Source organism: Budorcas taxicolor, chromosome 8, assembly GCF_023091745.1.
Source record: "Budorcas taxicolor isolate Tak-1 chromosome 8, Takin1.1, whole genome shotgun sequence".
Taxonomy (NCBI): domain Eukaryota; kingdom Metazoa; phylum Chordata; class Mammalia; order Artiodactyla; family Bovidae; genus Budorcas; species Budorcas taxicolor.
The window spans coordinates 14,015,787-14,043,754 of NC_068917.1; the positions used below are offsets into that span (position 1 = coordinate 14,015,787).

The 27,968-nt window shown below is 39.6% G+C and overlaps 1 protein-coding gene across 1 annotated transcript; it reads right to left on the bottom strand.

Moving 5' to 3' along the window:
- Nucleotides 1-956: 956 nt before the first annotated feature.
- ESCO2 (establishment of sister chromatid cohesion N-acetyltransferase 2) lies at nucleotides 957-27,719 on the bottom strand. Its single transcript, XM_052645345.1, has 11 exons — nucleotides 27,338-27,719; nucleotides 25,905-25,965; nucleotides 24,338-25,163; nucleotides 21,865-21,958; nucleotides 18,788-18,845; nucleotides 15,371-15,497; nucleotides 14,073-14,204; nucleotides 12,915-13,004; nucleotides 12,087-12,230; nucleotides 4,278-4,453; nucleotides 957-1,089 (listed from the first exon to the last, which is right to left on the bottom strand). The coding sequence occupies exons 1-11, from the start codon at nucleotides 27,636-27,638 to the stop codon at nucleotides 957-959; spliced, it is 2,142 nt and encodes a 713-aa protein (XP_052501305.1). The 5' UTR covers nucleotides 27,639-27,719.
- Nucleotides 27,720-27,968: the final 249 nt, after the last annotated feature.

The window sequence follows — 27,968 nt, forward strand, 5'->3', positions numbered from 1 at the left end:
GCAAATAAAAGAGTGTAGAGGAACAGATTCTACAGTTACGACCTGGACACTACTTCCCTAGAGTCTTACTGCCAGAATGAAGCTACATGACTTTATAATAATAAAAAAAGCTGAATAATTCTTTGTTTTTCAAAGTAAGTATCCATGAATTATATTAGAAAAATGTATCCATATTTAGGTATATTTACATAAAGTCATCATATTCTGTGGCCCATCAGCCTAGACATATTTATTAACCTTGGTTCTGTTAAATTTTAAATCTGTTAGATTTAAAATCTAACCATATGAATCATCTAATCCAACTGGGTATCCATTTTGTTAGACACCAATCACCAGTAATAAGTTCACTAAAGAAAAGTAGCACAAACACCAAAAATTAATGAAATGACAATAGTGCAATTACAAAGTTTAATTTTAATTATTTCTGAAGTGTGCTTTCTGAATAATGATTTTTAAAATGAAAAAATATTTAGCTATAAATTCTGTTCTATACAAAAGAACATGGAAATCTTATTCCTTACATCTTTCCCTGGTACAAATTGGGAATTCAGAATACTTTAACTATACTCAAACTGAGTTGCTATAGCCAAGAACCTATAAAATGAGAATTTTGTGTATAAAGTCAGGAGTTACTTTTAAAAAATGGGGATGGAAATTTGCCTATCTTTAAACTTTCTGATCAGGCATGAAGTAATTCTGGCCTCAAAGTGTACTTTATAAATAACTGGTCAAATTTCTGTGAAAAACCAATGTTCTTACACAGAAGAGAAATAATTTTCCAGCTATAGCTCCAAAGTTTCATAATTAAGGATTCAGAGTCCTAGTCAGTATACATTAAAGATTTTTCCTTTCTTTGTATCCCTGGATACTTGCTATTTGTTAAATAGTTTGTATTTTATGATAATAGGCTGTCAGAACTCATTCACACAGTAATTGTTCTATAGTTGAAATTGGTTTCAACTATTAAAATTGTATACAAGGAAATTAGGTGTGTTGCAGTACTTGGTTGCAAATAACTTGCCATCTGGTGTTGGGTCAGAAAATGCTATTTCATTAGTGCTGAGAAAACAGCCAAACATGAAGCAATTCCTAAAAAGAGAGGAAAAGACAATTTAACAATGGAACCAACTTTAAATTTTGATTAAACATGAGCACAATATTTTAAAGAAATCTAGTTAAAAAAACCTTCAATCTCTTTGTATTTCAGTCACTAAGTCGTGTCTAACTTCTTTGCAACCCCATGGACTGTAGCCCTCCACACTCCCCTGTCCATGGGATTTCCCAGGCAATCCTGGAGTGGGCTCACATTTCCTACTCGAGGGGATCTTCCTGACCCAGGTATCAAACTCCTGTCTCCTGCATCAGCAGGAATGAGTTAAAAAAAAAAAACAAAAACCCACTGAGTCACCTGGGAAGCCCCTCAATCTTTTTAAATATTCTTAGTTAAAATCATTTTATTAAGTGGTAAAATGACTCAATGTCTTATATTTTAGGGGGTGGAAGTTTAATGGTATCATTTCACAGGTGAGAAAACTAAGGCCCATAAAAAGTTCTGCTAAGAGGCAAAGAGAACCATATAAACCATCCAGCTGACTCTAGGTGATCCATGGTAATAATAAGCCACTGATATGAAATAGTATTGCTAATTAAAAGCCACTGCTGCTGCTGCTGCTAAGTCGCTTCAGTCGTGTCCGACTCTGTGCGACCCCATAGATGGCAGCCCACCAGGCTCCCCCATCCCTGGGATTCTCTAGGCAAGAATACTGGAGTGGGTTGCCATTTCTTTCCCCAATGCATGAAAAGTGGAAAGTCAAAGTGAAGTCGCTCAGTCATGTCCGACTCTTAGCGACCCCATGGACTGCAGCCTACCAGGCTCCTCCATCCATGGGATTTTCCAGTCAAGAGTACTGGAGTGGGGTGCCATTGCCTTCTCCAATTAAAAGCCACAGATAATTACAAAAAAAAAAACACCAACAATTTTAACCAATAACTATCTTCTTTTTAACTATATCATACATTCAGAGCTTTAAGAAGGCAAAACCTAATTTTGCCTTTTGACTATATTTTGACTGCATTTTGACTACAACTCTCCTTGATCCAGCTCAACTGGGATTAAAAGCAATAAACTGAAATAGCTGAAAGAATTCAACAAAACTGAGGGGTATTCCATGAAATAACTGGCCTTAGTCTTCAAATGTGTCTAAGTCCTAAAAGACAAAGAAAGGCTAAATAACTTACAGGTTAAGGAAGATGAAGACTAAAGAGATTATGACTAAAAGCAATATGTAATCCTGAAGAGGAAAAAAAAAAAAGCTATGAAGGGCATTTGAGACAAATAACAAAACTGAAATATGGACTATACATTAGATATTAAATATCCCAAATTTGGTAACTGAGCTGTTCTTATGTAAGAGAATATACTTGAACATACTGAAGTACTAAGGGGGTAAAGAGGCATATTATATGTAACTTACTTTAAAATAATTCAGGAAGAAAATAAAAAAGAATCTGGACAAAGATACTGAGGGTGTTCTTTTTACTATTCTTCCTATTCTTTCATATGTGAAATTACTTCAAAATAAAAAGAACTGGATTCAATGAGAAGATATCAGCTTCAAGTATACTTACTATATAATTGAATAAAAGCGTATTGCTGTATATACTAGACTCCAAAGCAAAATATTAAGCAGTTCTCTGTCTTCATGAACGATGGTATGAGCTACAGAAAGAGTATTATTAGATCTGTGGCTCTGAGTCCTAATTCTTTTACTATCTCCATCACTGTAATCTGTACTAATAATCCTATCTGAGCCTCAGCTGCTTCTGATGCAAAACAATTAGGAATAATACTGTTCACTTGGGAGGATTTAAAACATACACTGCCTGTAGAGAAAGATGATTAGGCTCCTCATATACAGGAAAGCTGCCAATTATGTTACCTGTATCTCCAACCCAAGAGTGTGAGAAGATATGTTCTCAAATGATTGTTTTATATTTCTCCTTTACAACTTTATTTTTATCACTGCTTACAATCTATTGCCTTAGTATTCAAAGTATTACCTACATACCAGTAACATTCAGCATCAGCCAAGAGCTTGTTAGAAATGCAGCATCTCAGGCCCACCCCAATCTACTGAATCACACCTGCATTTGAGCAAGATCCCCAAGTTGTTCACAGGCACTTTCACATTTGAGAAGCACCGGACTACTGCCTGGAAGAATCAGGTTAAATACCGGTATTATCCATGGCCTTCCCTGGTGGCTCAGATGGTAGTGTTCCTGCAGTGCAGGAGACCTGGGTTCAATCCCTGGGTTGGGAAGATCCCCTGGAGAAGGGAATGGCTGGAGAAGGGAATGGCTAACCCAGTCCAGTATTCTTGCCTAGAGAATCCCATGGACAGAGGAGTCTGGCGGGCTCCATGGGGTCGCTAAGAGTCGGACAAAACTGAGTGGCACGCACGCGCATACACACACACACACACTCTCTCTCCACACACACTCTCTCCCCACACACACACACACACACACACTCTCTCTCTACACACATACACACACACTTTCTCTCTCTCTCTCCCCCCATACCAAATCTATGTATCTCAATAAAAAATAAAGAAAATGGAGGTTATTTCACAATTAACTACAAACAAAAATCTTCACAGACACCAACTTTTCTCACTGCTCCCCTTTTAAGGTATGTGTGGGTGAGAGTTCTCTTATATATGTTAGATATACTAGACTTTTACTAATTAGATAAACGATTTGTAAATAACTATTCTCTGGGTTGTCTTGCTAATTCACTTTTACATTTAGTTACATTTGTGTTATAGTAAGTCTCTATTAATCATCTAGTCACACATCAATAAACATACAATTTCTACAATTCTTTTTTAAACCTCTCTTTTGTTTTTATAGGTTATATTTATTTAAATTAATTTTACATTTGTTGAATCTAATAAAAAGTTGGACTTGTATTTTCCATTTGTTTGCCTTCTTTTTCATTTCCTAGCAATTTATCTTTATCTTATTAATGTGTTGGTCTATAACAAAATCCAGTCTTTGACTACAGGTAGTTTGAAAAGCACTGGTCTAGAATATTTCACACTTGGAATACTGTGTGCAAAATTGAGTATGCCTAGTAGTTTTTTTTCTTTTCCGTGTCAGCACTGCCTCAGCCTGACTTTGGTAGTATTTACACAGACCAACATCATTCCCTCTGGCTCATGAGCCAGGAAAGCTTCTGGAGAGCTAACCTGGGTCTAAGCAATTTTACTTCTTACCTGAGCGTGTCTACCAGGCGTCGTGCAATGCGCTTTCTTCTTTTCAGTCTGAAGACCCAGATTCTACTTATCCCACACACTGCAGGTTCCGGTACATCTGAACATTGCCAAGCCCTCTGACATTCTTTAGAGCTTGGGGTTTCTGGGCCAGTTGGTTCAGACATGACACGGAAGGCCTGCAGTGATGCACAGAGGCATTAGACATAATGGTACAGCTGAGTTCACATTTCTTTTTAAACAAAACTTAAGTATCTAAAATAAATCTTATTCCACCTTCACAAAAATGTTTAAGTTCTTTGCTATTTCTTGAATTCTTGCCCAATTATATTCACTTAATGCAGAAAAATGATAGTGGTGTTGAGATATTCCCACATACTAGTATTATACCAATGTGAAACTTCCTTCTTTTATTGATTTAAAAAAATAATAAAATTCAGACTCTTAATAAAGCACATAAGCTTCTCCCATTCTTTGTATCCTAAAGTGTATATATGATATCCTAAAAAAATTAATAACACTAAAGGTTTTTGCATACAAACTATGAAATTGGTATTGTAAGTTTTTTTAATCCTTATTTTGAAATAATCGTAGATTCAGAGGGAGTTGACAAATGGCACAGACAGGACGTGTATCCTTCACCCTACTTCCCCCAATGGTTACATCTTCCGTAATTGTAGTACAATACCAAAACTGAGAAATTAACATGGGAACAGTGTGGGTGGGACAGTTCTGTGATAATTCATTGTATCTGAATATTGATTTAACCATCACTACAACCAAAATATAAAGCTACTGCATTATCATGAAGCTCTTCCTCTTGCTACCTCTCTATAATCACACCCATTTTCTCCCCTCCACCACTGCTACGCTGTGCAACCACAATCTGTTCTCTATCTCTAAAATTCTGCTGTTTTGCTGCTGCTGCTGCTACTGCTACGTCGCTTCAGTTGTGTCCAACTCTGTGCGACTCCATAGATGGTAGCCACCCAGGCTCCCCCATCCCTGGGATTCTCCAGGCAAGAACACTGGAGTGGGTTGCCATTTCCTTCTCCAATGCATGAAAGTGAAGTCACTGAATCGTGTCCAACTCTCAGTAACCCCATGGACTGCAGCCTACCAGGCTCCTCTGTCCATGGGATTTTCCAGGCAAGAGTACTGGAATGGGGTGCCATTGCCTTCTCCTCTGATATTTTGAGGATATCATATAAATGGACTCATACAGCACGTGACCTTTCGAGAATGGATCTTTTTCACTTAGCAATATGCTCTAGATAACCTGTCCAAGTTGTTGCATGTATCAACAGTTTGTTCCTTTTTATTGCCAAGTAATATTCCACTGTATGGATATACCAGTGTGTCTAATCACTCACCCACTGAAGGACACTTTGGTTGTTTCCAGCTATTGGCTATTACAAATAAAGCTGCTATAAACATTCAGCTACGGGTTTTTGTGTAGACATAAGTTTTCATTCTGGAATAAATGCCCAGGACTATGATTGCTGAGTCATATGGTAAATGTATAATTAATTTTTTAAGAAACTGCCAAGCTGTTCCCAGAGTGTCTGTAATATTTTACAATCCTTCCAACAATGAATGAAAAAACCTCCTTTCCCTGCACCCACACCAGCATTTGCTATTGTCACTGTTTTACACTGTAGCTGTTCTTAGGTGTATGTGAAACTTTAACTTCCATCAAGAACACTTTGCTTCTGAAATGAGAATGAACAGAAGAGTACATGTACCAGTCAGTTGGCTGTACAGATATTCCTCAACTTACAAACAGTTACATCTTGATAAACATAGGTTATAAGCTGAAAACACTGTACCTTGAAAAGGAGTGCATTTAATACACCTAACCTGTGAAACCTCATAGTTTAGCCTGTTGCTGCTGCTGCTAAGTCGCTCAGTCATGTCTGACTAGAGGGCAGCCAGCCAGGCTCCCCTGTCCCTGGGATTCTCCAGGCAAGAACATTGAGTGGGTTGCCATTTCCTTCTCCAATGCATGAAAGTGAAAAGTGAAAGTGAAGTCACTCAGTTGTGTCTGACTCTTAGCGACCCCATGGACTGCAGCCTACCAGGCTCCTCTGCCCATGGGATTTAGTTTAGCCTAGCTTACCTTAAATATGCTAAGAGTGCTTACATTAGACTACAGTTTGGCAAAATCATCGAACACAAAGCCTAATTTATCATAAAGTGCTGGAACTTCCCTGGTGGTCCACTGTCTGAGACTCTGAGCTCCCAATGTAGGGGGCCTGGGCTGGATCCCTGGCCAGGGAACTAGATCCCAGATGCTACAACTCTCAGCTGTAGCATCAACTGTACAACTCTCACATCATGCACTAAAGATTCCTCATGCTGCAACTAAGAGCTGGTGCAGCCAAATAAATTGATAATTTTAAAAAAGGAATAAAAAGCGCTGAATATCTCATGTAATTTACTGGATACTGTACTAAAAATGAAAAACAAAATGGCTGTATGCAGAGAACAGGTGTTAAGTATACTGTTTGTTTACCCTTGTGATCGCCTAGTAGACTAGAGCTGCCATTCTCTGCTGCTGCCCAGCATCACAAAAGTGCATACGGCTAGCCCTGGAAAATATGAAAACTTGAAGTTTCTGCTGAATGTCTATGGTTTTCACACCATTGCAGAATTGAAAAGTTGTAAATCAGAGACAATCTGTATTGCCCATTATCACTACATAAACAGTGCACTTAAGACCAAAGAAAGAAAAGGGCCAAATTGATTACTTTTACAGACCATAATACAAACCAACTGCTTTTCTTTCTCCACTCATATATATGTATGAGATGAAAAGCAGAAAAAAGGAAAAAAAGGAAAATAAGAAGAGAAAGATGGTAGAAATGAAGGGGGAACAGGGAAAAGGGAGGCATCTATAAAAATGAGTAAGACCAATTTATGCTGGCATCATTTCAAGATGTCTTAAAACAAGTATGTATTTTTAAAAGTAAAGGAACATAAGTGTGGGATATTATAGTCAGGTTAAAAAAACACATTTGAGCTATAATTCTCTCTAGCTTAAGACTACCCTGTAAGCTCCTTGAAGGGCAAAAACTATTATCTCTATTTGAGAACAAGGGTTGGCAAACTTATTCTGTTTGGGACCAAACTGTAAATACTTTAGGCTCTTTGGCCCATGTGGTCTCTGTTGCACCTACTCAACCCTGCCACTGTTGCACAAAAGCAACCACAGATAATATGAAGAGGAATGAGCATGGCTCTGGGGCAATAAAACTTTATTTACAAAAAAGAGGAAGGCCACACTTAGACCATGGGTTATTATTTAACTCCTCTGCCAGAACACTGCTAATTAGTGTCCAAAGTAGGTTCTAATTATGGGACAAGTAACAACAAGTTTCCAATTTCCTGTTGATGGGTGGGGCTGTGTTCCCTCCCTGTTGTTTGACCTGACCCCAAACTATGGTGGAGGTAAGGAAGATAATGGCAACCTCCTTCAAAAGGTCCTAGGTAAGCACTGCTGCACTCAGTGCCCCCAACTCTGCAGGAGACTACCACCAACCCAGCCTCTGCCGGAGACTCCTAGACACTTACAGGCAAGTCTGGGTCAGTCTCTTATGGGGTCACTGCTCCTTTCCCTTGGATCCCGGTGCACACAAGGTTTTGTGCAAACAAGTTTGTTTGCCCAGTCCTGTTTAAGTTCTGTAATCAAATCCCACTGGTCTCCAAAGTCAAAATCCCTGGGGCTTCTCATTCCCTTTGCTAGATCCCCAGTTTGGGCAATCTGTTGTGGGTCCTAGAACTCAACAGTGCGAGAATTTCTTTGGTGTAATGGTTCTGCAGTGTGTGGGGCGTCTGCTCAGTGGCTCTCTGGTGGGGTTAATGGCGACCTCCTCCAAGAGGGCTTGCGCCACAGGCTGTGTGACCCAGGTCTGCTGCGTGCAGAGCCCCTGCCACTGTGGCAAGCCACTGCTGGCCCGTACCTCCACAGTAGACACAAACACTCTCAAGGGGCAGGTCTGGCTCAGTCTCTGTGGGGTCTCTGGATCCTGGTGCGCACAAGGTTTCGTTTGAGCCTTTCAAGGGTCTCTGGTGAGTATGGAGTTTGCTTCTAAACACGATTTCACCCCTTCTACCGTCTTGCTGGGGCTTTTCGTTTGCCCTTGGACACGGGGTATCCTTTTTTGGTGGGATCCAACCAAAAAATGTCGATGCTTGTTCAGCAGCGAGTTGTAATTTTGGACTTCTCGCGGAGATGAGTGCACGTCCTTCTATTTTCCCATCTTTACTAAGCATGGCCCCACCCATCAGAACAAGACCCAGTTTGCCCCACCGTCAGTTTCTCCCATCAGGAAGCTTCCAAAAGTCTCTTATCCTTATCCATCAGAGAGCAAGCACCCAGAATGAAAACCATAATCACAGAAAACTAATCAAACTGATCACATGGACCACAGCCTTATCTAACTCAATGAAATTATGAGCTATGCTGTGTAGGGCCACCCAAGATGGACAGGTTATAATGGAGGGTCCTGACAAAATGTGGTCCACTGGAGAAGGGAATGGCAAACCACTTCAGTATTCTTGCCTTGAGAACCCCAAGAACCGTATTAAAAGGCAAAAAGATATGACACTGAAAGATACAATACTGAACTTCCCAGGTCGTCAGGTGCCCAATATGCTACTGGAGATCAGTGGAGAAATAACTCCAAAAAGAATGAAGGGATGGAGCCAAAGCAAAAACACCACCCAGTTGTGAATGGGACTGGTGATGGAAGCAGGGTTCGATGCTGTAAAGAGCAATATTGCATAGGAACCTGGAATGTTAGGTCCATGAATCAAGATAAATTGCAAGTGGTCAAACAGGAGATGGCAAGAGTGAACATCAACATTTTAGGAATCAGTGAACTAAAATGGACTGGAATGGGAGAATTTAATTCAGATGACCATTATATCTACTACTGTGGGCAAGAATCCTTTAGAAGAAATGGAGCAGCCCTCATAGCCAACAAAAGAGTCTGAAATGCAGTATTTGGGTACAATCTCAAAACAGAATGAACTCTATTCGTTTCCAAGGCAAACTATTCAATATCACAGTAATCCAAGTCTATGCCCCAACCAGTAATGCTGAAGAAGCTGAAGTTGAACAGTTCTATGAAGACCTACAAGGCCTTCTAGAACTAACACCCCAAAAAGATGTCCTTTTCATCACAGGGGACTGGAATGCAAAAGTAGAAAGTCAAGAGATACCCAGAGTAACAGCAAAAATTTGGCCTTGGAGTACAAAAGGAAGCAGGGCTAAAGGCTAACAGAGTTTTGCCAAAAGAACGCACTGGTCATAGCAAACACCCTGTTGCAACAACACAAGAGAAGATTCTACACATGGACATCACCAGATGGCCAACATCGAAATCAGACTGATTATATTCTTTGCAGCCAAAGATGGAGAAGCTCTATAAAGTCAGCAAAAAGAAGACGGGGAGCTGACTGTGGCTCAGATCACGCGCTCCTTATTGCCAAATTCAGACTTATCAAATCCTATACGATTATACAGTGGAAGTGACAGATAAGACTCAAGGGATTACGTCTGAAAGACTGAGTGCCTGAAGAGCTATGGACGGAGGTTTGTAACATGGTATAGGAGGCAGGGATCAAGATCATCCCCAAGAAAAAGAAATGCAAAAAGAGAAAACAGTTGTCTGAGGAGGCTTTACAAATAGCTGAAAAAAGAAGAGACGCTAAAGGCAAAGGAGAAAAGGAAAGATATACCCATTTGAATGCAGAGAATAGCAATGAGAGATAAAGCCTTCCTCAGTGATCAATGTAAAGAAATAGAGGAAAACAATAGAATGGGAAAGACTAGAGATCTCTTCAAGAAAATTAGAAATACCAAGGGAACATTGCATGCAAAAATGAGCACAATAAAGGACAGAAATGGTATGGACCTAACAGAAGCAGAAGATATTAAGAGGTGGCAAGAATACACAGAACTATTAAGATCTCATGACCCCCAGATAACCATGATGGTGTGATCACTCACCTAAAGCCAGACATCCTGGAATGCAAAGTCAAGTGCGCCTTAGGAAGCTTCACTATGAACAAAGCTAGTGGAGATGGAATCCCAGGTGAGCTATTTCAAATTCTAAAAGATGATGCTGTTGAAGTGCTGCACTCAATATGCCAGCAAATTTGGGAAACTCAGCAGTGGCCACAGGACTGGAAAAGGTCAGTTTTCATTCCAATCCCAAAGAAAGGCAATGCCAAAGAATGTTCAAACTACCACACAATTGCACTCATCTCACACACTAGCAAATGCTCAAAATTCTTTAAGCCAGGCTTCAATAGTACATGAACCATGTATTATTTTCCAGATGTTCAAGCTGGATTTAGAAAAGGCAGAGGAACTAGAGATCAAATTGCCAACATCCACTGGATCACAGAAAAAGCAACAGAGTTTGAGAAAAACATCTACTTCTGCTTTATTGACTATGCCAAAGCCTTTGACTGTGTGATCACAACAAATTATGGAAAATTCTTCAAGAGATGGGAATACCAGACCACCTAACCTGTTCCTGAGAAATCTGTATGCAGGTCAAGATGCAACAGTTAGAACCAGACATGGAACAACAGACTGGTTCCAAACTGGGAAAGGAGTATGTCAAGGCTGTATATTGTCACCCTGCTTATTTAACTTCTATGTAGAGTACATCATGCGAAATGCCGGGCTAGATGAAGCACAAGCTGGAATCAAGATTGCCGGGAGAAATACCAATAACCTCAGATATGCAGATGACAACACTCTTATGGCAGAAAGCGAAGAACTAAAGAGCCTTGTGATGAAAGTGAAAGAGGAGAATGGAAAAGCTGGATTTAAACTTTACATTCGAAAAATGAAGATCATGGCATCTGGTCCCATCACATCATGGCAAATAGATAGGGAAACAATGGAAAACAGTGATAGACTGTTTTCTGGGGTTCCAAAAATCACTGCAGACAGTGACTGCAGCCATGAAATTAAAAGACACTTGCTCCTTGGAAGAAAAGCTATGACCAACCTAGACAGCATATTAAAAAGCAGAGACATTACTTTGCCAACAAAGGTCTGTCTAGTCAAAGCTACGGTCTTTCCAGTAGTCACGTATAGATGTGAGAGTTGGACTGTATAGAAAGCTGAGCGCCGAAGAATTGATGCTTTTGAACTGTGGTGCTGGAGAAGACTCTTGAGAGTCCCTTAGACTACAAGGAGATCAAACCATTTAATCCTAAAGGAAATCAGTCCTGAATATTCACTGGAAGGACTGATGTTGAAGCTGAAACTCTAGTACTTTGGTCACCTGATGGAAAAGACCCTGATGCTAGGAAAGACTGAAGGCAGGAGAAAGGGATGACAGAGGATGAGATGGTTGTATAGCATCACCGACTCAAGGGACATGAATTAGAGCAAGCTCTGGGAGTTGGTGATAGGTAGGGGAGCCTGGCAGGGAAGCCAGTCCAAGGGGTCACAAAAAGTTTGACTGAGCGACTGAACAACCATTTTGCCAAATATATTAACCTGCACTAAGCCACACGTTCAATAACTGAGCTTGTTTAAAATACTATACTTTATAGTCCAAGTATATAAAAGACTATATGAGCTTAAGACTGACTAATCCTGCTTATATAAGGCAAAATATCAGACATAATAGAAATAAATGACTTCAATTATCTAGATGGTCAAGGATATTTTAGAAGGAAAAAGATCATTAATGGTAGCCTTCTTAAATGCTTGAGACTTCTCCCAACTACTTCACTTTGCTCAAAAGTTCCTCCAGTAATTTGTAAGACAGCATACCATACCTGTTTGATGGGCTCTGCAATTAAACACCCAACTACTTTCTTTTCATCAGAGATAAAGAGCAAGGTTTTGGTTTTGTTTGGATATTTGGGAACAACTTGCTGGAAGCCCAATTCATTATCAACAAGTTCCTGGACATCTTCAACCTAACGATGTCAAAAACCGAAAGAGATGAATTTGTTTTTAAAAATATAACAGAATATATATATATATATATATATATATATAAAAGTATGCTTACCAGTTTAACCTCTTTTGTCTTTATTTCTTAAAATTTCACAACCCCCAAATTATTCCACTACTGAGGCATGTTTCTGCCACTTCGGAAACAGGGTTTTAAGAAACTATTTTAAACATCACTTTCACCACCCTTGAGTGGAACAGGGAGTAAGGAAGATTCTGTTTCAGCTTTATCCCTTGTCTACTGGGGTGAACCATCCAGCCCAAGAAACAAAGGCAATACCAACCTAAGAATTAGACCTTGGAGCTGTTTTTCTCAACCTTATAAAGTTTAGTTTATTTTTCACAAATGGAAGATGTAGGCAAGCAATACAATATGGACTCAATCTATTTTCTTTAATCTCTTCTTGACACACCTTTACTTGTTTTGTAATTTGTAAGTTTAATTTTGTATGAACTACTTTGAAAGTCATCCTAACGCCTGTACCAATGTACAGTGATTATCTATAAGCAAAGTATTTATATAATACTTCAATATAGGTCAATTTTTTGGTGGAGAATGGGGAGAGCAGAAGGAAAACAAAGACTGAAAAGCTAATATTGTAAAGCAACTATACTTCAATTAAAAAAGAAAAACTAACGTTTCATACCTTTCTGATAGCATAACTCGGGTCACGCGGCAGGACCAACACAATTTTCCCATCCCAAAACTCTGCTACAACACGTTCTTTTTTCCAGCCCTGCCAAAGCGGGAGAAAAAAATCACATTTTGATCTAAAGCAGAAAAAAAATCAAATGTGGTCTGGAGAAGACAAAAAAGATGGACAAATGAGTGATATAAAAAAGATAAAATTCGACTACATGAATGTGGTAAGGGAAATAAAAGATGACTGAAACAAAGCTCCTGTCCTCAAGGGGCTGATATACTGTTAGGAGACTCGTAAATAATCTATTATAAAAGAAAGTGAAAGTTGCTCAGTCATGTCCAACTCTTTGAGACCCCACAGTCCACGGAATTCTCTAGGCCAGCATAGTAGAGTGGGTAGCCTTTCCTTTCTCCAGGGGATCTTCCCAATCCAGGGATCCAACCCAGGTGTCCCGCATTGCAGGCAGATTCTTTACCAGCTGAGCCACAAGGGAAGCCCATTATAAAACAAGGTGAAGTCAAATAAGAGCCCCTTGTAGGAATACAGAGAAAAAAACCATGAATTAGCAGTGTGAAAGTGGGAGAGGGGCAGGATAAGAAAAATTTTAATAAATCAGGCTAAAAATATTATGAAGGCATGAATTACAGCAATAAAAACATGAAAAACGGGCATGCATTTTGAGTAGCAGGTATAATCATAAAGATAAGGCCAACAACACGCTGTATATGGAGTAGGAAGGTGTTTCATGAAGGTGCTTCATAAAGAGCAAAGAAATGCCCTGGAGGAGTCAAAGAAAGCTGTTTTTCTAAGGTTATCTAGAAAGAAGACACTGGAGTGAGAAAAGGGGAAACTCCTCAAGTCTTTGAGTTTTCTACCTTGACTTTTCAGCTCTGCTCCAAAAGCTAGAGGTAAGGATGCAGGGTGTTCATTCAACCAAGAAAAGTAATTTCTCTTATATTAGCACATGAAGTTTGAAAAGGCACATCTATTAAAACTAAAATACCATCAGTCTCAAATATTAAACACACAACAAAATTACAGATGATACAATATTTCTGGATATGTATATCTTTCTATATTTAGGCAAAACGAACGTCTCTTTTAAAGCATTTTCACTTTTAGAACAAATGGAAACAAGCTTTTTTTTTTTTAAGTACTTACTGTATATTTGATTCCCTCCACAAATCGGTGGTGATGCTGAACATGCTGCAGTTCGTCCTCGGGGTTGGAAGCAGCGTAGATCATGCCACAGGACTTACACATGGTGGCTCCGAAATGCTTCTGGCCTGCATCCTACAGTTGGGAGAGGAAGAATAGCCAATCTAACACATCACAGACAGCTCTACCTTTAGTTCATGTAAATTTGTCTGTTCATTCAAGTCTGTCCTTATTTTTCTTTTATGCTGGTACAGCTGAAACATGAATGAAAGTCTGGTTACTCTTCCTCTCTACCCATCAACAAAACAGAATGAAAAGAGCCTAACACTGCCATCACGATAAAAGTGAAATTGCCTCTTTGAAGGGACAGCAGAAAAAAAACACACCAAGATTCTTTAGCTCGACCCATAGTTCTAAGAAGGAATAAGAGGAAATCATAAATATTATAGCTAAGATGAAAAATGGAACATCCTTATTAAGCTCTTATATGAGAGGCCTAAAAAAGCCTTATTTCAAAGAAGCAGGGCAAAATTTCAAGACTTATATATTCATTAGATAGCATTTTTTCCTTAAATGGTTAGGAAAAATTAATTTTAATTAAATAGTAAATAAATTAACATATTAATAAAATTAAAAATTAAATATTAAAATTATTTTCCCCAAGAGTTGATAAAAATAAAGTATAATACATAGTAAAAGTTCAAGAAAAGCATAGATAAATTAATGAATATAGAGAATTCAGGGATATTCAATGTCAAGGCTTATTAACTCCTATTCTGTCTCATAAGGCATTGCTTAAGGCTACTGAAAACACCAAATTTTGAACTGTCTATATAGGTGTTTGCAAATTTTCTGCCAAGGGCCAGATAGTAAACATTTTAGGCTTTGCAGGCCACATATATTCTTCTCCTTTTCTTCCCAACCTTTTAAGAATATAAACGCCATTAGCTCAAAGGCCATGGTCCAACTTTGGCCCATAGGTATCATATGCCAAACCCAGATCTAATGCAGTGTAGCTCTTCTTGTTAAGTCTTTTTTTTTTTTCTTAAGTCTTTTATAGATTGACAATAATCTTCCTGATTCGGAGACAACTCATTCATCAGCATACTACTAAACTGCCAGCACTTCCCAACACTATCTGTTCAAAAATATCCTTGACTAGCTGCCACAACAGCAAAGGTAGCATTTACAAACTCAGAACATCTGTAACTCCTGGTAACTAGGCTAAGACAACACATCAGACTTCAGGTTCTGTACGTGAGACCCATGTACAGGAGGGGCTTTGTTTTAAATTTACTCACAATGATGAGCTGGTCTTTTGTTTCTTTGTTTGAATCTCTGGTATTAGTACTCTTCTGTATGTTGATTTGTTTTAAGAAGTTAGTAGATGTGGTGGATCCCACAGAAGACTGTTCTTCAACTAGAGATCTTGAAATAGAAAGGTGGTAAGTGTTATTTAATAATTTTAACATGTTTGATAAATTATAATGAAAAGAAAACACATGTATATAACATTGCAATTTTTAGTGCTTTCTATCAATAATAACTTGAAGTAATAGGGCTAGAAACAATGAGAAGCCTGGGATCCCCTCAGATAGGATCGGTAGTCAACTCAAAGTAACTAGGGAAGAATGATGGAAAGACTCAAAATTCCTGTCTTCTAACTCCAAGTTCAAAGGATTTCATCTATAATATCAGATGCATATGGGTTTCCTAGGTGGTTCAGAGGTAAAGAATCCACCTGCTAAGCAGGAGATGCAGGTTTGATCCCTGGGTCAGGAAGATCCTCTGAAGAAGGAAATGGCAACCCACTCCAGTATTACCTGGGAAATCCCATGGACAGAGGAGCCTGGGGGCTACAGTCCATGGGGTCACAAAGCATCAGACATGACTTAGTGACTAAACAACAACAATAAATCAGATGCATATACATAGGATTTCTTCATAAGTTGATGTCACCTTTAAAAATTAACCTTTTCTTGCTTTTTAAATCTTAAGACAATATTTACCCATGCAGGCATAAAGAAATTCATGGAATGCCACAGCAAATAAGTAGACGCTAATACTGGATCTCACAGACCCACAGGAAGTCAGTCACCAGCAACCAGCATATTACGATCCAACAACTTTTTACTGGGGCATGGGGCAGTGAGTGAGCTAATACACACCTAAAGCAGCACCCTGCTGCTGCTGCTAAATCGCTTCAGTCGTGTCCGACTCTGTGCGACCCCGTAGACGGCAGCCCACCAGGCTCCCCCGTCCCTGGGATTCTCCAGGCAAGAACGCTGGAGTGGGTTGCCATTTCCTTCTCCAGTGCATGAAAGTGAAATGTGGAAGTGAAGCCGCTCAGTCATGTCTGACTCTTCGCAACCCCATGGACTATAGCCTACCAGGCTACATGGGGTTTTCCTCCATCCATGGGATTTTCCAGGCAAGAGTACTGGAGTAGGGTGCCATTGCCTTCTCCGCACCCTTCTAGTCTCAAATTCTTAGACAAAAAAAAATTTAGCTGGATAGATGCTGAGGCAATCTTTTCCCTTTAGGAGACAATGCTGGGGCTGGCTTATAGAGGTTGCAAACTGGAGCCCATAGGCCAAATCCAGCTAACATATATTTTGATTGGCTCACATAAGAGTTTGGATTAGCTACGAATATTTTAAAATCTAGAGATTTCACTTAAAAATGTGTATTTCCAATATTGCAAGAGACATTGGAAGGTCATTAGACCTGTTCATCAAGGAATCTAAGAGTTGGAGCTACTGGCACAGGCTCTTTTAGATGGGGTGTGCTTCTCCAGTTGGCTGCAGTCTCTGTAGGCACTAAGTTTGTCACCCTTGCCTTACAATGAAATGACCTTCTCCCAAAGATCAAAGAAATAGAAATCTCTAGAGTAGAGGCAAGGGGGTGGGGGTGGGGGAACAAGTACCCAAAGCAAGAAGTTCAAACAGAAACTCACATTGATAAATTTTAAAAAACTGGAAAAATACCCTATGTAATGCTTTACGCTAACCCAATCTGTCCTCTTATCATCTGACTAGAAAATAGCTTTTATAATGACTTGACAAGCACATGGTGAGAAATATATTTCACATCATGACCAACAGATACACATACATAATGGGAAAAAAGATTCACTAAATATACTTAGTATGTGAGAGCTGTATTATTCTATTAAGAAAAAATGCTAGATGTGATGCCCTTAAATTTTTATCGATGTGACAAACTATCAATACTAATGCCAATAGTATAAAAAACACTTGTCTAGGTCACTAACTCCTCTATGCCTTATACAACCTTTGCTAAGTAACTCAGCGTTTCCCATCCTTGCATGCATTTTCACTTCTAGCCTAGCAATGTTAACACTTTATTATACACATCTGTTTAAATGTCTGTCCTCTTCTAACCATGACTTCCTTGACAGCAGAGCCATGCTGTACTTATCTTCACATCTCTAAAATTCAGTGTAGTTCAATATCACATGGCATTCTATAAATGTTCACCAAATGTAAGAGTACAAACCCAGACAATCTGTGATCTACCTACAGTAAAAGTCAGATTAAGCCACAGGAACCTGATGCTATCTGACTTCTGGGTCCTACCTAATGAGCAAATTTCAAATGACGCAACCAACAGTCTAGCGTCTCCCTATGCTAGGTTGGTTTGCACTGTTGGCTAATTGTGGAAGGGTTAGATCCTTAGTAAATAGAAGACAGATGAGAAAAGGGGAAGGTGAAAGAAATTAGGAATATGGTCTTTGAAGGGGAAAAACTACCCACCCGACCACATGGTGAGATGCCCTAAGAGCAGGAAAACTTTACTAGGAAGTGCCCTGCTCATTATCTTCAGATGTTTATCATCAAACAGAGAAAAAAGAAACAAAGCTGCTTACTGAGCAGCTCCCTAGAGAAGGAAATGGCAACCCACTCCAGGATTCTAGCCTGGAGAATCCCATGGATAGAGGAGCCTGGTGGGCTATAGCCCATACGGTTGCAAAGAGTCGGATACGACTGAAGTGACTTAACGCACTGCCTAGCAAGATGTTCAAACTGTAAGAAACTTCGTTCTCAGAGCTTTTTGGCGTATACTCATAAGCACCCATGCCTCCCCCAGTTCCAGTTTTAGTTTTGAGCAGGATAGTGTGTAGCTTCAGCTGGAAATTATAACAGCATTGAGTTGCTGCAAGTTACTTATTCTTCTGGCCAGTCTCCTGATCTGTAAAATGGGGTAATAACAGTATCCACACCATGAGATGCCAAGTGCCCATTAAACATGAACTATTATCAGTATGTTATCACACAGAGGAGGCAATACAGCCTTATGGGCTTTGATTAAATATGGATTCTAGCCCTGGCTTTGTCATCTAAGAGCTGTGCAACTGTGGCTGAAATACAAAGTTTTCTCTGCTGAAAATGGTAATAACAGTATCAAGCTTCTGGGTTGTTGCGGGGATAAGTGAAATAGTGAATATAAATTATTATGGGTCAGGTATTATACAAAAATTGAAGAAATTACTGTTATTCCAGCCCATAAAGGTCTTTTCCTGCTCTTAATTCAAGTTCTTATGAAGTTTCTATGAGAGGGTCTGATTTCATCTCCTATTCTAAATATTTCAATGGGGAAGAGAAAAATGCTCTCCAAATTAAATAGTATAAGAAAAAAAGAGAGACCCAATGGACTCATAATTAAACCTTGAACATTAAAATAAGAGCAACCCTTACCTTTTTGTGTTGACTGAAGACATAGTGAAGATGGGATAGACAATGGACTCAGGAGAAACTGGTAGGGGAAAAAAGTGAACAATAATTTGTATCACAGAATAAACTTAAAGCTTTAAAGCATACGATTTTAAAGATTAATAAAACAAAAATACAATATTTGATTTTAAGACTTAACAGTAATTAAGACAGTATGGTACTGACAAACAGATCAATGTAACAAAATAGAGCCCCAAAACACCCTCTACCCATGCATGTATAGTCAACTGATTTTTAACCAAGAGGCATAAGTTAATTCAACAGCAAAAAGATAGCCATCAAATTATGCTGGAACAATTTGACATCCATATACAAAAAGATGACAACGCTCACATAAAAATTAACTCAAAATGGATCACAGGTCTAAATGCAAAATGTAAAACTATAAAACTTCTAGAAGAAAATTCCACATGAACCTGGGTTTGATAATAAGCTTTTACATACATCACCAAAAGTACTCCAGTAGCAATAAGCACATCAAGTCCAGAACCTGGTTTCCAAATAATATTCCCCAACAGAAGGGACCATGGTTCCTTGGAAAAATGGCTGAGTCTAGGACTAGGTTTGCAAGAGGAGCCTATAGCCTTTGTAGTGCCAGAAAGTAATAAGTGCTCAAAAAGCAAAAGAAGGGGACATGTCAAAGAGAACTGACCCAATGGTCAAAGCTGGAACAATATGAACAACAGAATAAATCATGTAGTATTAGACTTTAACCCCAAATATAAAATATTCATGAGTGCATACTGGTGAATATTCAGGAGTCTATTTATTTACTTAAAAATTGAGTAAATAAATGGGAGACAAGAGATAACTCTTCCTAACAGAAAGATTCCAAATAATGTATGTGAAAATTTCCCCCTCCAGATGAAGCTTAATCCCCATCCCTCCCTGAAAGGGTAGGCTAGACTTAATGACTTACTTCCAAAGGACAGAGTTTGGCAAAGGAAAAAGGGTAACTTTTACAGTGGAGAAACTGGGCAAACCTGACCAACCAAGTGATAGAGTTTAAGTTAACATCATCTATAATGTCATGTGGACATCACACCCAAAGTGGTGAGAATGGCATTAACCTCAGTGGCATTCTTCCTCCAAACCTATAACCCTGGTCTAACGATGAGAAAAACAGACAAACCCAGGTGCAGGAACATCCTATAATACAACTGGCCAGTACTCCTCAAGAATGTCAAGGTCATGAAAACAAAGAAAAGACTGAGAAAATGTCACAGACAAGAGGAGACTATGGAGACCCGGCAACTAAATACAATGTGATCCCTAGGCTGGGTCCTACAACAAAAAGGGGATGTTAATGAAAAAAATCAGTCAATTCCAGATACAGCCTAGAGCTTATTTAATAATATACCAGTGATTAGTTTCTTAGTTTTGACAAAAAGTATAACAGTCGTGCAAGATGGTAACACCACCTTACCTGTCTCTGAGAAACCTGTATACAGGTCAAGAAGCAACAGTTAGAACAGGACATGGGAACAAAGGGCTTGTTCAAAATAAGGAAAGGAGTATGACAAGGCTGTGTACTGTCACGCTACTTATTTAACTTCTATGCAGAGTACATCATGTAAAATACTGGGTTGGATGAATCACAAGCTGGAATCAAGACTGCCAGGAGAAATATCAACAACCTCAGATATGCAGATAATACCACTCCAGTGGTAGAAAGTGTAGAACAAACGAGCCTCTTGATAAGGGTCAAAGAGGAGAGTGAAAAAGCTGGCTTTAACACTCAACATTAAAAAACTAAGATCTCGGCATCTGGTCCCATCACCTCATGGCAAATAAAGGAGGAAAAAGTGGAAGCAGTGACAGATGTTATTTTCTTGGGCTCCAAAATCACTACAGATGATGACTGCAGCCATGAAATTAAAAGACATTTGCTCCTTGGAAGGAAAGCTATGACTAAACTAGACAGTGAATTAAAAAGCAGAGACATCACTTTGCGAACAAGGGTCTGTTTGGTTAAAAATATTGTTTTTCCAGTAGTCATGTATGAATATGAGAGCTGGACCATAAAGAAGGCTGAGCAATGAAGCACTGATGCTTTCAAAGACTCTCGAGAGTCCCTATGACTACAAAGGGATCAAGCCAGTCAATCCTAAAGTAAATCAACCCTGAATATTCATCGGAAGGACTGATGCTGAAGCTCCAATACTTTGGCCACCTGATGCAAAGAACAGACTCAATGGAAAATAAGACCCTGATGCTGGGAAAGATTGAGGACAGGAGAAGGGGAGACACAGGATGAGATGGTTGGATGGCATCACTGACTCAATGGACATGAGTTTGAGCAAACTCCAGGAGACAGTGAAAGAAAGGGAAGCCTGGAGTGCTGCAGTCCATGGGGTCCCAAAAGAGGTGGACATGACTTAGTGACTGAACAACAACAACAGGGTAAATGGGGTAAGACAGGTACAACTTCTCTGTAAATCTAAAATTACTACAAAATGAAAAGCTTATTTAAAAAAGAAGTGGGAATTCCCTGGTGGTCCAGTGGTTACGATTCAGTTCTTTCATTGCCATGGCCTGGGTTCATTCCCTGGGTCCAACCTCTTACCTGAGAGATCTCTTCCCTAGATCACAGTTAATCACTGGCAGACCCAGACAAAACCCAAGACTCCTGACGCCAAATCCAGTGCCCTCTTACGGCTTAGTGAATTCTGCTTATAATTGGGCTTTGATCACAGATATATATTTTTTTCACTCCCTCCTATCATTTTGGCTAAACGCATAGGTATGATGAGAACACCTGGCTCTAGACAGCTTAAGTAACTGGGCCATATCTCACAGCCAAGTAATCAGAGTATTTTGTCTTAAGTTCTCACATAAGTTCTCCTCGTCTCCTCTTCAAAATGCACTGCACTGCTTATCATAGAAAACAGTGGTACCAAGAACAACACAAACATACAAAGTCACGGATACTGAATTATTTTAAAAAGCCAAAACAGTATTGTATGTAATTTCATATTGACACATGTAATGAAGCATTATTACATGAAAAACACTCATTTTGAGAAGAAAAGTTCTCTTACCTGTCTTGTTCTTACTGAAAGACTCCTCTGAAGGACAACTCTTATTTTCATCAGTTTTACATTCCCTTGAAGAAATGACTCCATCTGATGCATCCTGAAAATATTGAGTAAAATTAAAGAAACCTACAATTCTTAATCATTGCACATTTAGCCAATGAATCCCAAGAGATCCGTTTCTAAAACAAAATATGTGTTTTCATCATGAATTACATTTCATAATGACTTTAAATCCTCAATTTTCAGTCTGTTTTAAGGAAAATTTCCTCTATATTTACTAAATGTTATATTTTTAAAAGATAGAGTGTGCATATTTAAGTTTATAATTTGTTATCCTGTCAAAAATGTATTTTTCCTGATAAAGATGACAGAATGAAATCTGTAGAACATCCCGTCTACAAAAATAAATTGAACAAGAGAAAAATCAGTAAAAATGGCAGAAATTTCCCTACTGCTGCTAAGTCGCTTCAGTCGTGTCTGACTCTGTGCGACCCCATAGATGGCAGCCCACTAGGCTCCCCCGTCCCTGGGATTCTCTAGGCAAGAACACTGGAATGGGTTGCCATTGCCTTCTCCAATGCATGAAAAGTGAAAGGTGAAAGTGAAGTCGCTCAGTTGTGTCCAACCCTCAGCGACCCCATGGACTGCAGCCTACCAGGCTCCTCTGTCCATGGGATTTTCCAGGCAAGAGTACTGGAGTGGGGTGCCATTGCCTTCTCCGAGAAATTTCCCTAGGAGTCGCCAAACTGAAAAGAACCAACCCTTTGTCACAAGCTTTAAAAACAGGGAGCAAAGGAGAGGAAAACATCCTGGAGTAGTTGGAGAGGCTTCTAACTCCCACTTTTTGGATAGCAGCAGGGAGGTGGGAAAAACAAAGTAGAAAAACTTGTTACAAATTTCAGTAAACACTACTTATTTGATGAGACTTAAGAGAACATATAGCTTGGGGGAAAAGGAAAAAACTTTTGATTAAAGAACTCCTATTCAAAATCATAACTATCTCAGAAGAATGGGGGACAAGGCATCAGTTTGCCGTTTCTCAAGGCTCCACAGAGTTGGGAAAAGGTTATGCACTCTCTAATGAAAACAGGATTTACCCTTGGCTGTGCTGTGCTTGGTTACTCAGTCCTGTTGGACTCTTTGCAACCCCATGGACTGTAGGCTGCCAGGCTCCTCTGTTCTTGGGATTCTCCAGGCAGGAATACTGGAATGGGTTGCCATGCCATCCTCCAGGGGATCTTCTCAACCCAGGGATCAAATCCATGTCTCTTATGTCTCCTGCACTAGCAGTCAGGTTCTTTACTGCTAGTGCCACATGGGAAGCCCCTAAAAACACTAACTATCAAATAAAAGTTAAGTTTCTCTGGACCACAGTCACAAAGGAACTTAAAGAGTTACCTCCATAATACCAAAACCATAATACCATAAAACCATATTACCAAAAAATGATGGTAGGTTTCATTAAGCCAAAAAAGGGAGGAAAATCCTATTTTTCTACTCTGCCTTAAAATTCTTTATAATTATGATAGCATCTGGCTTCATAAAACCAGTCCTCTAGACTGTAAACAAAATTTTGTTCCTGTATGGCAGTAATCTCAGGGAATAAAGTATCAGGCTACCACCTGACAGGTCTTCATTTCCTTCCACTAAATCAATGTATGGAAACATATCTAGATCAGACCAGTTTTGCTGCTAATTTTACTTACCTTGTAAATATTTAAGTTTGCAGTTCCCACTGTCAATGTTTTTTCCTGTCTATCAAGTATTGCCAAGTATATTGCTAAATGGAACATGTTCTTGCTTGCCTAAGCCATAAGAGCAATTCTACTAATTCTTTATATTGTTTCTGACAAAAAAAACCACAACTATTTCTTGATAGGGGTCTTGGTTACATGGTATGTGAGTTTATCGAAATTCAGACAATATATCTGCACAATTCACTGTATATAGATACATGTCAATTAAAAAAAATGTGCGGCACTGCTCAAGCTAAAATTAATTCTCAATCCATCAAAATAAGTGTGTATACATTGCAGGGGGGGTCTTCTGCATTTCTACCTATTCTTATTAGCCTTCTCCATGTCTATTTGATAATGAAGAGACAGTCTTGTTAAAATGACATGATTTCTCTCAAGATTTCTTTCTTTTCTTAGCTTTAAGAGACTAGCTACCTACACACATACATATTTACCCACCTACATACACACAGATACAGTTTTCCCTGGTAGCTCAGTCAGTAAAGAATCTGCCTGCAATGCAGGAGACAGGGGTTTGATCCCTGGGTTGGGGAGATTCCTTGGAGAAGGAAATGGCAACCCACTCTAGTATTCTTGCCTGGGAAACACAATTGATAGAAGAGCCTGGCAGGCTACAATCCATGGGGTCACAAGAGTCAGACACGACTTAGCAACTAACCCACCACCACCATATACAGAGAGAGCCAACTTAGTTTTAGAAGCTATGTATTTCCATTTACCTTTATTAATTTATCTTCACTTTTACTTCTTTCACTCAGCAGCTCAATGTTCGGTTCTTTTTCTACTAACACACACTTTGGCGCTTGCCTTGTCTCAAAACTTCTTTCAGTGACAGTCTCTCCATCAGATTCTTCAATAACTTCTGATTTATTTTTCTGGGTGAGTCCCAGTAACGGCTTATCTTTCAGGGATGATTTTCTCAATGAGGGCTTTTTCCTACTAACAAAAAAAGCTGCTCCACCCTGGAGGGTAACTTGTGGTTTGACCTTCTGGCTTAGAACTCGAGGAGCATTCAGATTATTTTCAGCTAAGTAACAATTATTCTCCACAGTTGGCTTATAGGTCACTCGGTACTGCTTGGGATTTTTAGAATTCTTTGATACAGGCTTGATGCATTTATATCCCACCTGACACTTGGCAGTTAAACTCTTCTGTGGTTTTTTGTTCATCTTCTTGGAGCAGACTGGTTTTCCTTGCATTTTTTCTGTCATATAGGAATACGTTTTATCTTCATTATTAGTTTTTAGACCAATGGATCTACTCTCTTTTATCAGCTTTCTCTCCAATGGATTGAGGTACCACTTATCTTTGTTGTAAAAGGATACAGCAGACACAGCAGATTTAAATGGTGAACCCTGATTTGCAGATGGCAATCTATTTTCAGTCGTTTTGAGTAGACTTGAAATCAAATGGCCTTGTTGAGAGCAATGAATCTTTCCTTCATTTTTATCACTGGTTTGGCAAATGTGCTTTTTATTAGGTAATGGAAATACATTTTCAGTGAAGTCCAAAATTAATTTCTTTGATGGAATATCTGATAATGGGCTATGAAAAGAAACACAGTCCATCGATAGTTATTTTGCTTCAGTTTTTATGTCAATTTACTACTAAGCAATAAACAACTTCACCTGGAAGGCATATTAAAAATATATCTCCAAAAGCATCTGTCTACATACACTATTAGATTAGCAGTAGAAATTCTCAATTTCTGTCTTTACAAAGTATTGGAGTATTTTTCAAAACTAAGATCCCAAAAATGTTTGTGAAAACACTTTACAAAGAAGCTTTGAGAAATGTGTGTGTGTGTATGTGTGTTTTAAAACCTATTTCTAAGTTTTGGCCATATACTCTGAAACAAGTTCCCTAAAATCATTAACTATACACAATAAACTGACCACTTAGGGCCTGTAATTTATCTCTGGTACAACATACACAGAGTACACAACTTTCTAGGATTGCTGTGTATAATAGGATGAGCACCTATTTTATGCAAAACAGCATGTTAAATATTATATAAGAGAGCAGAAAGAAGCAAGGCAACAAAAGATCTGACACACATTTCCAAGCCATAGATAACAGCCCTTTTTCTGATTCCCTCCAAAGGCACTAAAGAATTAATTATAAAAGCTTATATTATTTCCAGACTAGAATTAGAATATAAAGTATTACTATAACTATAAGGAGTAGGAAATGAAAGAATGGAAATATTTAGACATAGAAGAGAGAAGATAAAAAAAATTTAAGACGTAGATTTTTTAAAGAATTTCCACTCAGGATGAGACTTACATGTCCCGGTTCAAAGAGCACTGCTTCCTTTTTGTTGGTGTTAAAGTTGACATCCTAACTCCTAAAAGCAACAGAACAATAACCAAATAAATCCAATGTGTATAAAAATCGCTATATTAAAACCACAATTCAGATGGGTGATGGTCCATTAAGATTTTAAAAAAAAAAGTTTTTTTTTTTTTAAAGCAAATTACTTTGATAAAGGTTTAAAGCATGAAGGTTAAAAAAAAGAAAATTAAAATCACTACCTCACAAAGAAAGTGAAGTCACTTAGTCGTGTCCAACTCTTTGCGACCCCATGTACTGGGGCCTACCAGGTTCCTTCATCCATGGGATTTTCCAGGCAAGAATACTGGAGTGGGTTGCCATTTTCCTTCTCCAAGAGATCTTCCCGGCCCAGGGATTGAACCCCGGTCTCCAGCATTGTAGGCAGACACTTTACCGTCTGAGCCACCAGGGAAGCCCCCCCCACCCCGCTCCCCCCGCCCTCGCTCCCCCCCGCCCTCCACTAATTAAGCAGAGACAGTACAATTTAAATTAAGCAGGAACAGTACAAATTTCAAGCTGGAAAATGGTCCTACCAAAGAGGAAGGATTTTACCCCATTTCAGGACACACTTTCCCAACTTCAATAGCCTGATGAATTCATCTCAAGTTTAATCACTCTATATCCTGGGCAGCTGTCCTTCCCATAACCCTCACCACCTGCCTCCCCCCAAATCCTAACAGCCCTCCTGCTGTTAGATGCTCTTGCCCTAGGCTTCCAATCCACCCTACACTTCCTTGGTATTCATTTTGCGTATTTTCTCGTCTTTGGCTTGACAGTCTTTCCCTACAGCCTGCAGGTACAATGAAGGCACAGACCTTCTCTAACTTTTTCATCAGAAGCCAGCAAGAAAACAGGGAAGCATAATTCTCTCCCATTTTATTAGCTGAGGAGTCGCTTGTTTTCTTACTGACAAAATACTCTGACCTTCTAAGGCTGCGAGTAATAAACACAATCACGCATGTTAACTCTCAAGCAGATGGTATGTTGATCAATAAAATTTCCCTTCCCCTTCCTTTCGGATCAAGTGTATTTTTAATACACAAGCATAACTTTCAAGTTAAACAGAAAGACCTGAGTCTCTGGAAATTCGTGTAGAGCTGCAGCTGTAAAGATCTTTCTGAGGCTGAATGAGGAAAGACAGGGGAGAAAAGCGACCCTGTCCCCACACGCTGTCAGGGCAAAAGGGCGAGAAAACTCAGCGTCAGAAAGATGGAAACCCGGAGACCTGGAAGCGCGGATACCAGCTCGCTAGCTCTGGTCTCCAGCCTAGAATGCGCCAAGCACAGAGCAAAAGCTCTCTTTCTTTGACATTCACTCCCACTCCCACAGAACCTCCTGGTCCCCTGGTTCTTCCACATCACGCCTCGGCCCCACGCAGCACGTACCTGGTAGCACCTCAGACAGGCGACCTCTCCTCAGCCGAGCCCGTGGTCCCCTACTGTGTTCAAATTCTCGCGCGCCAGTCCAGGCGAAAACCGCTGCGTTCCGATTCGCCGCTTCCCAGCGTATCCAAGGGCAGGCTCGACGATTGGTTGTGCACCAGCGCTTGCCCCGCCTCGCAGGAGGTGGTCTCCAAGAGTCTCCCGCCCTTGGAAGGCTGAAACTTCTCCCCGGGTGGAAACCACGTCTTCCAGAACCCCTTGCGGCAGCGCCGGGCTCCTTTCTGGAGGCCTTACCTAGGTGCATTCTGGGAGTTGTAGTTTTCCGCAGAATGAAGGCGTTCTCTGGTACTCGATATATTCTGAAGTCATTTGCTGTTAAGAATTTTTTTTTATAGCAGCCTAAGATTCTCAAGTTACTTTTCCCATTTGGAGCTATAATGTTGGTGATCAGTCGCTTAAGTCGTACCCGACTCTTGCGACCCGATGGACTGTAGCCTGCCAGGTTCCTCTGTCCATGGGATTCTCCAGGCAAGAATACTGGAGTGGCTTGTCATTTCCTTCTCCAGGGGATCTTCCCGACCCAGGAATCCAACCCAGGTCTCCTTCATTGCAGGCAGATTCTTTACCGACTGAG

Excerpts from the sequence above, each read along its gene's own strand:
- ESCO2 (XM_052645345.1), bottom strand. The coding sequence starts at position 27,638 with ATGCACCTAGGTAAGGCCTCCAGAAAGGAGCCCGGCGCTGCCGCAAGG. Across the intron at positions 25,164-25,904 it reads TGCTCTTTGAACCGGGACAT|CCCATTATCAGATATTCCAT; the intron begins GTAAGTCTCATC and ends TTCTTTTCATAG. Across the intron at positions 4,454-12,086 it reads TTGCAGAGCCCATCAAACAG|GCCTTCCGTGTCATGTCTGA; the intron begins GTATGGTATGCT and ends GCATCACTGCAG.